The sequence below is a fragment of the Dendrobates tinctorius genome, unplaced genomic scaffold (assembly GCF_039654945.1).
Source record: "Dendrobates tinctorius isolate UK_male_01 unplaced genomic scaffold, ASM3965494v1 ptg000012l, whole genome shotgun sequence".
NCBI lineage: Eukaryota > Metazoa > Chordata > Amphibia > Anura > Dendrobatidae > Dendrobates > Dendrobates tinctorius.
This window is the reverse complement of record NW_027361680.1, coordinates 1,631,525-1,643,726: the sequence shown is the minus strand read 5'-3', so window position 1 is coordinate 1,643,726 and position 12,202 is coordinate 1,631,525. Positions and strand designations below refer to the sequence as shown.

General features: G+C 43.9%; 1 protein-coding gene across 1 annotated transcript in view; it reads right to left on the bottom strand.

Moving 5' to 3' along the window:
• Positions 1–1,587: 1,587 nt before the first annotated feature.
• FAM78B (family with sequence similarity 78 member B) overlaps positions 1,588–12,202 on the bottom strand; it is a 229,460-nt gene continuing 218,845 nt past the window's right edge. Inside the window, exon 2 of the mRNA XM_073557943.1 lies at positions 1,588–5,814. Coding sequence (XP_073414044.1) covers positions 5,292–5,814 — 523 coding nt within the window. The 3' untranslated portion in view covers positions 1,588–5,291. The remainder of the gene's footprint in view (positions 5,815–12,202) is intronic.

The window sequence follows — 12,202 nt, the reverse complement described above, 5'->3', positions numbered from 1 at the left end:
AACATTTTTGTGTGAAAAATTTGATTTTTTTTTTATTTTCACAGCTCAACATTATTATAAACTTCTATGAAGCACCTGGGGTTTCAAGGTGCTCACCACACATCTAGATAAGTTCCCTGAGGGGGTTAGTTTCCAAAATGGTGTCACTTGTGAGGGAGTTTCCACTGTCTAGGCACATCAGAGGTCCTCCAAACGCGACATGGTGTCCACTAATTATTCCAGCAAATTTTACATTCAAAAGTCAAAAGGTACTCCTTCCCTTCCGAGCCCTGCCATGTCCCCAAACAGTGGTTTGGGGACACATATGGGGTATCAGTGTGCTCAGGAGAAATTGCACAACAAATATTTTGTTCTATTTTCTCCTACTATCCTTGTGAAAGTAAAGAAGTAAAGAAAATTGGGTCTAAAGGAAAATTTTTGTGAATAAAAGTTAAATGTTTATTTTTTCCATCTGCAAATGTAATAATTACTGTGAAGCACCTGAAGGGTTAACAAACTTCTTTAATGTGGTTTTGAGCACCTAGAGGGGTGATATTTTTAGAATGATGTCACTTTTGGGTATTTTCTGTCATATAGACCCCTCAAAGTCACTTCAAATGTGATGTGGTCCGTAAAAAAATAGCTTTGTAAATTTTGTTGTAAAAATGAGAAATTGCTGATCAATTTTAACCCGTCTTACTTCCTAACAAAAAAAAACTATGTTTCAAAAATTATGCAGATGTAAAGGAAACAAGTTTGAAATGTTATTTATTAACTATTTTATGTGACATGACTCTTTGTTTTAAGGGCATAAAAATTAAAACTTAGAAAATTTCAAAATGTTCAAAATTTTCACCAAATTTCCAATTTTTCACAAATAAATGTAGTCATATCAAAGACATTTTACCACTATCATGAAGTGCAATATGTCACAAAAAAAACAGTCTCAGAATCAGCGGGATCCATTGAAGAGTTCCAAAGTTATTACCTCATAAAGTGACAGTGTTCAGACTTGAAAAAATTGGCCTGGTCAGGAAGGTGAAAAAAGGTTCAAGGTGAAGGGGTTAAAGTGGAGTAAAAGTGTGACACCATTGTTCTCAGTAGCGATTTAAGAATCATAGATGTTTCCAGGGGACTTTCCAATTCTGTTCTCCTTCATTTCAGCACTTTTTCCATTCATTTCAACATTTTCACTGCAGGGTGAATGTAGGGTGTGCTGGAAAAATCCTCTGATTTCCCATTCTACTTTTTACTCAAAATGAGCATCCAAGCCTTAGAAATTGCTCAGTGCGAGTAATGAGCATCCAAGCATTTTAGTGCTCGCTCATCACTAGAGTTCACCATTGAAAGACCTACCTTTAGATTTAAATGCTTATTCTGCTGGTTGAAAATTAGCAGGTTGGCTGGTAAGACACAAGGTTTTGCCGTCCTGTATAACTTCCAATATACGTGGACCTATAACACAGAACCCATAGATTCTTGGGGGGCTGCACTGTACTTGCCCAATTTAATATTTCACGAAGTGCTATGCAGATGATGATCATGTGAATGTCCATGGGCAATATACTTGGAGGAGAGAGGAATGATTAATGATTACTGCAATTAGGACACTTTTTTCAGTTTTTTTATTTAAAGTTTAACAAAAAAAATTGGTTTCATGTTGCTTAGAAATCAACACACACATTTTTTTCACAGGGATATTAAAAAAACATCCTGTTTGTCTTATATCTGCTTGTGAGCATCATACATTGCACTCATAGTTCTACTCACTTTAAATAAATTATCTGCCTATATAAAATGATGTAAAGTAAGCCTCCTCTTTAGGGCGCATACTAACTTGCGAGAGACTGGCATGAAAACCTGGCACACCCACCAGCACTGAGACCGGAGCGTACGGCTGCATACAAATACATGTAGCCGCACGCTCCAGTCCAAGTGTCGGTGGTAGTGCCAGGTTTTCATGCCAGTCTCTCGCAAGTGAGTATAAGCCTTTAAGTCAACTTTTCCCAAAAATGTGGGGCATAAAAAGAAAGCATTTTGTAAAGGTACAGTGTCACTTTCTGGAAATTCTCTTTTGGACTGGGAGATGCAAACCGGCAACAACGGAAAAATTCAAAATATTCAGGTGGACAACAGATGGCTATGGGTCCATTATCAGCATGAACCATTCTGCCTTGCTCTGACTCAACAGGGGTCTAACCATATGGGATATTAACAGAATTATCTTATAGAGCTTCTACAAAGTTTATGGTCACTTGTGAGCATCCTTCTTCATACAGAGACCATCTAATTAAAAGTGAATTAACTTTGCAATTATATTGCCTTATTGATACAGTACTAATCCCAAGTAGCAGGCTGGATTAGGACTTGTGCACGCGTCTATATTACAGCTCCATACAATCCATAAAGTGTAACTGCATCTTTAGGAATAAGACCATTGATTTTGCTATATAGTGTACTCAAAAACAGAAACAAAATTCCAAGTGCAGTGAAATTTCAAAAGAAAAGTGCAATTGCCCATGTTTTTTGGCATTTTTTTTTACTATGTTCACTAAATCCTAAAACTGACCTGCCATTATTATTCCCCAGGTCATTATGAGTTTGCAGATACCAGACAAAAATACATGTATAGGTTCTTTTTTAAGTGGTGAAAAAAACTCCTAAGTTTGTAAAAAAAAAAAAAAGCGCCATTTTCCAAGACCCGTAGTGTCTCCATTTTTCAGGAGCTGGGTGAGGGCTTATTTTTTGCGCACCAAGCTTTCATTTCTATTGATACCATTTTGGGGTATATATGATGTTTTCATCACCTGTTATTGCAATCTTGGGGCGACCAAAAAATGTAATTCTGGCGGTTTGATTTTTTCTCGTTATGCCGTTTACTGTTTGGATTAATTATTTTTATATTTGCACAGATTAGGAAATTCTGAAGGCAGCGATATCAAATATGTGTATTTTTTAGTTTTTTATTGTTTTGTTTTGAATGGGGCAAAAGGGAGGTGAGTTGAACTTTTGAAATTTTTTTCATGTTTTTAACTTTTTTTTAAAGTTTTTCTACTTTTTACTTGTTTCAATAGTCTCCTTAGGAGACTTGAAGTCTGATCGATTGTGCTACACATAGCAGGGCTTCTGTAGACCCCCGGTTGTCATGCCCATCCAACAGCGCCCCATGATCATGTCACAGCGGCGCAAATGGGTGGGGTTTGTGATGCTCTTACAGTGTGATCAGGTTAAATACCACTTATTATGGAGACATAATATAGCACTTGTAGACATCTATGAGTTTCTACTGTATATTTATCTAACAGAAATAGATTTTCATCAGGTGGTGGATTATAGATATATTCTTCTCTAGAAACATTGCTCTCATTAAGAGAATACAATGTAATAAAATACTGAATGGAGTACCATACAGCAGGGTTCCCCAACTCCAGTCCTCAAGGCTCAACAACAGGTCATGTTTTCAGGATTGCCTTAGTATTGCTCAGGTGATAATTGCATCACCTGTGCAACATGATGTGTTGGTGGGCCTTGAGGACAGGAGTTGGGGAACCCTGCTATACAGCAACACACAGAAGAACTACAATTTTGTAGTGTGCCGTTGTAAAGCCTAAGGCTGTGCCACTGGCATCAGGCCTTATACAGACCTGCATTTATATTTTTCTTTTTGACAGGTACACCGCTATCAGCTTAGCTTCGGCTATAATAATGTACAACTCACAGCACTGCATTCTGGGAAAGGTACCGTATATACTAGAGTATAAGCCGAGATTTTCAGACCATTTTTTCTGGCTGAAAGTGCCCCTCTTGACTTATACTCGAGTCATTGTCCCAGAGGGTCAGCGGGGGAGGGGGAGCAGCAGGAGCCGGCGACTGTCACATCATACCTCATCCTGGCGCGGTCTCTGCACTTCCCTCCTTCTCCGATGGTCTCCAGCGCCATCAGCTTCATCCTGTGTTCAGTGATCACATGGTACCGCTCATTAAAGTAATGAATATGCACACAACTCCACTGCCATAGGCGTGGAGTGCATATTCATTACTTTAATGAGCGGTACCACGTGACTGCTGAACACAAGAAAAAGCTGCTGGCGCCGGAGACCATCGGAGAAGCAGGGGAGTGCAGAGACTGCGACAGGAGGGGGTTAGTATGGCGAGGAGGACGGAGCAGCCATGCATACACGGGGTAGGATGGGGAGGATGCTGAGCCATGCATACAGCAGGGGGAGGACAGAGGAGCCATGCATACAGGGGAAGGACATTGGAGCCATGTGTACACGGAGAATGCCGAGCCATGCATACAGCATCGGGAGGACAGAGGAGCCATGCATACAGCAGGGGGAGAACGGAGGAGCCATGCATACAGCAGAGGGAGGACGGAGGAGCTATGCATACAGCAGGGGGAGGACGGAGGAGCCATGCATACAGGGGGGAGGACGCCAAGCCATGCATAAAGCAGGGGGAGGACAAAGGAGCCATGCATACAGCAGGGGGAGGATGAAGGAGCCATGCATACAGGGGGAGGACAGAGGAGCCATGCATACAGGGGGAGGACAGAGGAGCCATGCATACAGAAGGGGGAGACACACATACCAGGACGGGGATGAGGGGACAATGCATACCCGGCTTATACTCAAGTCAATAAGCTTACCCAGTTTTCCGTGGCAAAATTAAGTGCCTCGGCTTATACTCGGGTCGGCTTATACTCGAGTATATATGGTACTTTTTTTTTTTACTATAAATCTCCAGAGCCAGCTCTGTATTGACACGATGCTTTTATATAGGCTATATGTCAATGTTAACTGAAAAATGCAATTCAAAAGAGAACTTATGCTGCAAATGTGGATCATTTAATAAAGTACTAGCAACTCGCTGAATTTTTAAGACTGAAACATCAGATTTTTGCATCCAAATTTTAATTTCGTATTGTATTGGTTAGGCAACATAAATTGCTATGTTACACTAGTCGTTCCATTCTTAAGAAATTCCCTGGAACTGCAATCAACCAAAGTGATTCTTAAATGCAAGCAGCACCGCATACATAAGTTTAACTGATAATAAAGTCATTAACTGAGCATCTGTTTTTACTTCTGTTTGGCCACAGGCACTATGAAACAGTTATGGCAAATGCCTTTCAAGTTTATTCAAATAAATAAACTGTATAAAATCTATGTGCACATCCAAAAATGTGAACAATAAATAATCACTGCAAAGAATTGTTTCAGCTTTGTCATCCCCATGCATTGTCCTTGAAGCTAAGAAGTAGCTTGAAAATTCCCTGTTTTCCTCTTCTCATTCTTATACTCCATTCAGTCCTACTTAGGAGGAATAACTATAACTGGCTGTCCTCTTTTCGGCCTCCACATTAGCACCTGTGCATCATTAGCATTAGGCTTTACTAGCGCATTTGGTGGGATTTGCTCCATCCGGCTTAAAATCCTTGGCTGCTCCTGCTGAGTCCTACCCACCAATCTGGCCCGTTTACCGAGTAATTGAGTGGGATCTACCTCTATATCTACCCTCATCCTCCATTTTATTGTTTGTAGAATGATCTTCTCCTTGGTGTTTGCGTTCATAGCTACCAACCAAGTAGTGAAACTTTGGTCTCTTTTAATTCTGGTGAGCATGGGGACATTGCTTTCACTCACTGGTACTGCCCATGTCACACTTGGGTAGAAGTTGTCATTCATGCTGACGGAGAACCTGGAAATTTTATTTGTGGGACCCATCAAGGTCACAGTTTCAGTGGTGTTTCCATACCAAGGGTAGCTTACTCCGTCTGAATCACTAATCGCTTTTACCCGTCCTTCTCTTAAGTCAGGGAGTTCCCAGCTTGACCTAAGGAGATATAAAAGGCATACATTATCAATTGAGAAAAATATCATTCACTTCAGACATACTGTTAGTTCGATGAAGAATTTGGCAGTTAGTCCCACAGTCTGCCTTACACCTATGCATTTGACGAGATGAAGAAGTTTACAGTAATATCCCTAGTGGCCTAGGATCGTAAAGAGCTTCACAGTAAGGGCCATGGTGGTCTAGGTAAGTGAAGAGCTTAATGGTTACAATCCTGGTAGTCCAGGTTAGTGAAAGGGTTAATGGTAACATATCTAATGTTGAGTTCTGTAACTGTTGCCTATGACAGAAAGCTAAATGCAATGTGTTCTGCTCACCCTTCCTCTTCTTACAGAAAACATTACATAGGGCAGGAATCAGATAGACCATCTCCGTGATCGTTAAGCAGATACCCAGTTTCTTAACATAGGAATCAGAGGGGCAAATGCTGGTAGGCTCTATTGATTCTCAAACTCCCAGACACATGTATTCCCCCTCTCATTTCATGGACAGCTCTAGCTGCTTCTGTAAGCAGCTGCTTTGTGTAAGGTGCCGGGAGCAATAAGATAATCCTTTAATTGTCCCACCATGGGGAAATTCAGAGCATTACAGCAGCAAGGCAGGAACAAGTACAGATACAGATGCATAAAGGCATTACATTGACAGTAGGTAGGTACATATACGAAAAAAAAAAAAATGTAACCGGACTGTCACAACTTTGGATCTATCAGTTCTCTGTTTGGGTCGTTCTCCGTCTTGGACAGTGCTGGTTATACAGCCTAACTGCAGCAGGAAGGAAGGACTTTCGATAGCGCTCCCTCTCACATTTAGGATGAAGTAGCCGGTCACTGACAGTACTGCACATCTTTGTCACGGTCTCATGCATGGGATGGGAATCATTCTGCACCATGTAGCTCACCTTGTCCAGTATCCTCCTGTCGCCTACTTCCTGAACTGGGTCAAAGGGGGCATCCCAGGACAGAGCAGGCCCTTCTAATCAGTTTGTCCAGCCTATTCCTGTCCCTGGTTGAATTGCCACTACCCCAGCACGCCACACCAAAGATGACTGATGCCACAACAGAGTTGAAGAAGGATGCAAGGAGTGCCCCTCTAACTCCGAAGGCTCTCAGCCTTCTGAGCAGACAAAGCCTGCTTTGGCCCTTCCTGTACACTGCATCCAAGTGATGGGCCCAGTCAAGCTTATTATTGAGGATCACACCAAGGTACTTATAGGTGTCGACTATCTCAGTGTCATTTCCCTGAATGTTCACCACTACTAGTGGATTTTTGCCCTTGCGAAAGTCCACCACCAATTCCTTGGTCTTCCCGGAATTAATCCTAAGGTGGTTCCTCTGACACCACTCCACAAAACCTTGGTTAGAATCTCTGTACTCTCTTTCATCTCCTCCTGTGATGAGGCCTACTATTGCAGAGTCATCAGAATACTTCTGCAAGTAGCAGCTAGATGAGTTGCACCTAAAATCCGCAGTGTACAGTGTGAAGAGAAAAGGGGCAAGAACTGTACCTTGAGGTGCCCTTGTATTGCAGATCACTGTGTCTGACACACTGTCCCGAACCTTTACAAACTGAGGTCGGTTCGTGAGGTAGTTAAGGATCCAGGTGGAGAGTTGGAGGTCCGCACCAACAAGGCCCAGCTTGTCTCTCAGTAGACCTGGCTGTATGGTGTTAAAAGCACTAGAGAAATCGAAGAACATTATTCTCACAGTGTTCCCAGGTTCCCAATATCCTATACCTTCGCCCTTATACTAGGTAGAAAAAGCATATCACAGTGTAATATGTATGGACAGTCCTGCCTGTATTGTTAGCTGTATTGTGAAAAAGACAGATACATCCTGCTGCTCAGTCCTGACCTAAAGACACAGTTTACATTCTGGCAGCAGTAACTACGATCATTGAACGTACACGAATAAAGCATGATCTTATTTCATTGTTTGTGTGTTGCTGTTGCTCGCGTCTACATATAAAATGTAGTGTAAAAAACAAGAATAGGTGGCATCAATTCTCATGTGTTTGAGTACCATTGTGGACTCTTTGCACTAAAACTCCGCTCCAACCCAATGTGACATTCAGTAAATGACGCTTGCTTATATAATGCACCCTAAACTCCAGGTGCTTTGCTTTAATGCTCATCAAAGAAAGTAGATATACTCAAGGTTCAGACAATGACTGCAACATGGCAGAAGATTTTGACAACATGCCAGAGACACTCCTTTTGGCCTCCGTCTAACTAAGGTGCTAACTCTAGATTATTAAAGCCTCTATTTTGAGAATATAGCTAGTCAGGGTCTGAGGTAGACAACTGGCTGATATTTTGAGAAATCAATTGAGCGCAAAGTCTGGTAAGTGCTCCTTGACCTTGGACTAAAGTGAAACTCAAAGGTATCTGGTTACAAAGCAATTACTCCGTTTTCTCAACCACTACAACAAAAACTAGATAAAGTGGCGGTTCAATTACAAAAAAATTAAAAAAAAACGTTAAAGGGACTTGGAAGACCTTGGGTATAGAATGAAGGCAAGTGAATCAAACCTAAATTCTACAGTCAAACAGGTAAATCAGCACATTGTATGAACTTATGACGTTTACTCCAAGTTGGATGTCATATGGAAAACCATTGAAGATGGCGAAATTTATTAGTTCTATAAACTCCCAAAATCATTTACTACCTTACACCAAATGATAAAATCCCAAGATTGTATATTACTACCTGAGATGCCTGAAATATGTTTTAAAACTGGTTTCATTTATATGACCCTTACTAGCACATGTTCAGATGGACTACACTTTATTTACACCACTTCAATGTTTCGGTTTCTATCACCCCCATACTACTTTATTTTTCCCTAACTCCTGTAATCCCCCCACCTATTAATAAACTAGGCATTTCCCCCTCAATCCTCCCCAGCCATCTCACCTTCGCCTCAGAACCGTTCCTCCACATACAATCCTTTTTCTCCAGACACACGGCCACATCACGTCCTTTCCTGCTCCCATCTTCTAATGCTCTGTCTACCACTCCTCATTGCTGGACACGTATCCCCAAATCCTGGCCCTCCTCAACACAGTCCCACACTCATTCCTAACACCCTGCCACGATCCTCTACATGTTTTCGCAACCATGACAACCTCATACCTATTCATCCAACTCCCACTCCCCCGGTCCCCCTACCTGGAGCTCTATGGAACGCACACTCTGTCTGCAACAAGCTGTCATTTATCCATGACCTCTTTATCACCAGCAAATTCTCCTTCCTTGCCATCACTGAAACCTGGGTCACTCCCTCTGACACAGCGTCTCCAGCTGCGCTTTGTTATGGCAGATTCCATCTCTCTCACACCCCTCGCCCCAGCAACAAACGTGGTGGAGGAGTTGGCTTGCTCCTGTCTGTTATATGCTCCTTTACCCCAATTCCACTACCACCCTCTGCTACTCTTCCCTCGTTTGAGGTGCACTCCGTCTGCATCTATTACCCCTCCAACCAGCTGTCATCTACAGCCCCCAAGAACTCGCCATCTCCACCTTTCTCGACCACTTCACCACCTGGCTACTCCATTTCCTCTCTGCTGACATCCCCACCATCATCATGGGCGATTTCAACATCCTCATTGACACTTCCACCCCGGCTACCTCTAAACTTCTATCGCACACGGCTTCCCTCAGCCTCACTCAATGATCCTCTGCGGCCAATCACAAAGATGGTCCCACTCTGGACCTTATCTTCACCCATCTCTGTTACCTCACTAATCTCACTAACTCACCCCTCTCCCTGTCTGACCACAACCTACTAACATTCTCTTCCCTCGCCTCACCTACTATGCAACTCCCACCCCACAAACTCGCTCACCCTCTATCACGGTCACGCGTGTCTGGAGGCAGCGAGTACTGCAAGGCGAACCCATGTGACGCATGTGACCCTGGATACACCGCCTCCAGTGGGGCGAATTTAAATAATAAACACGTGCAGCTGGATACACCGCCTCCAACTGGCGAATTTAGACATTGCACGTATATACAAGTTTGGAAACCCCGCCTCCAGTAAGGCGAATTTAAACAATAAGGGAAACCTGGGAAACATTAACAATGGTGGGCCCTGCGATAAGGAATAGGGAAGTGACCTCCTGAGCTCCCCTGAGCCAGTGTCCCTGCACTCCTAACGTTCCCTATGCCGGTTCCGCACCGGGCGCGCAACAGGAACCTAAAAACCCTAGCTCGCCCTGACCTAAACCCTCACTAGGGAATTGGTCGGTGCGGAAACTAATCCCACCACTGCACTAAACACACATGAGGAAAAATGACAATACAGGGGAAACACCACTTAGCTTTGCTCTGTTGCGTACGCTCCTAGCAACAGAGCCCACCACCTGTGTGCATCTTCTCCTCCACCCGGATCCATCATCATGACTGGATCCTTCACCATAGAGCAGCCTTGGAGCAGAGTCCACCACCAGTTGCAGCTTCCCAGTAACAAAGTCCCAAAGATGAGTTCAGCTCCTGCCCAAAAAGTCAAGCATGCTTGAGTCCAGCTCTCAGCAACCAAGTTCCGCATGCTGAGTGCAACTCTCTCCATAGTCGTCACTCCACCAAGCCATGCAAGCACTTCCTGCCAACACCATAAACTGGAACTCCACCACGCCATGCCAGCACTTCTTGCAGACCATCTAGCTGCCACTCGTCCCCTCTGGCTGGGCTGCGCAGGACTCATGTTCAGCTCCTTCATTCACCCAGGCTTCCTTGTTAATGACTAACACACAATATCACCAACAGTGATTGAACCCTCCTGGCCCCCTTTTATAGAGCCTAACACCTGATTTGTAATTAAGTGCACATTATACCAAAGAAACTAAGGTGCACTACCACTCACCACCACCGGGCAACTTAGAATGAAACACCACGTGTAATAATTCTAATGGCCACCGGGGGCAATCACATCACTTTGGCACCTAGCCAAAGGAAAAAAAGTTCAACTTTGTCCATTTAAACTGTCAGATCCAGCCGGGATCATGACACCCTCACAGGAATCTCAAACACCTCAATTTACAATCACCCTCTGAATCCCTACACCCCCTCACAAATATAGCTTCCATTCTAGATACAGATGCTGCCACTTTTTACAACACCACAATAACAGCAACACTTGATTCGGCCGCCCCCTCACGCAGAGCAAAACTCGTACAATCAACAGGCAGCCCTGGCTGACCAGCCTCACCAAAGAACTGAGACGGGTTTCCAGGGCCGCTGAGTGGAGATGGAAGAGAACCCATTCTACTGAGTACTTCAACATCACGAAACAATCACTGGACCTCAGGGAGACCAGTCAAAGAAAACACTGCGGCAGCTGGCAAAGGCACTCAATCAGTGAAATCCTAGGTGCAATGCTCCCTGGGAAATATGAATATGCAAATAAAGTCCGTGGAGCCTCATTTAAGGCTAAGTGCACACGTACCGGAACTCTCGCGGAAATTACAGCGAGAATTCCGGAATTCCAGTCCGCGGGAAAATCGCATTTTAAATTCCCGCGATTTTCCCGCGGAAAAACTAGCATTTTGCAAGCGTAATTAGCTTGCAGAATTGCTAGTGTTTTCCAAGCGATCTGTAGCATCGCTTGGAGAACTGATTGACAGGTTGGTCACACTCGTCAAACATAGTGTTTGACGAGTGTGACCAACTTTGTACTACTGAGGCCGCCTATGCGGCATCAATAGTAAAAGATAGAATGTAAAAAAAAATAAAAAAGTGTTATTCTCACCCTCCGACGTCCCACGCATCCGTTCCCAGTAATCCTTTGCGAAAATGCCCGCGATGACGTCAGTTCTCGCGGGATCGCGACGTCTCGCGGTAATTCGCGATGACGTCGCGCGAATGACCGCGAGTCTTCGCGATCCCGCGAGAACGGACGTCATCGCGAGCATTTTCGCAAAGGACTACTGGGACCGGAGCGTGAAGAGAAGCGGGAAGACTGCGCGGGACGTCGGAGGGTGAGAATAACAATATTTTTTATTTTAAATTCTATTTTTTACAGGGATATGGTACCCAAAGCCCGGAGGACAGTCTCCTCTCCTCCGGGCCATGGGTACCATCCGCAATTGTTCTGCTTACTTTCCGCATGGTGTGCACAGCCACATGCGGGAAGTAAGCGGAACAATGCATTCCTATGGGTGCGGGATCGCCGCGATTCCGCAAATTAATGAGCATGCTGCGGTTTTTACCGCGAAGCGATTCCGCCGCGGTAAAAACCGCAGCATTAGCACAGCATTGCGGAATCCCATAGGAATGCATGGGATGCTTATTTTTCGCGTTTTCGCGGCAAAATCGCGCGGTTAAAACCGCCGCGGAAACGCGAAAAAAATGCAACGTGTGAACTCAGCCTTAGA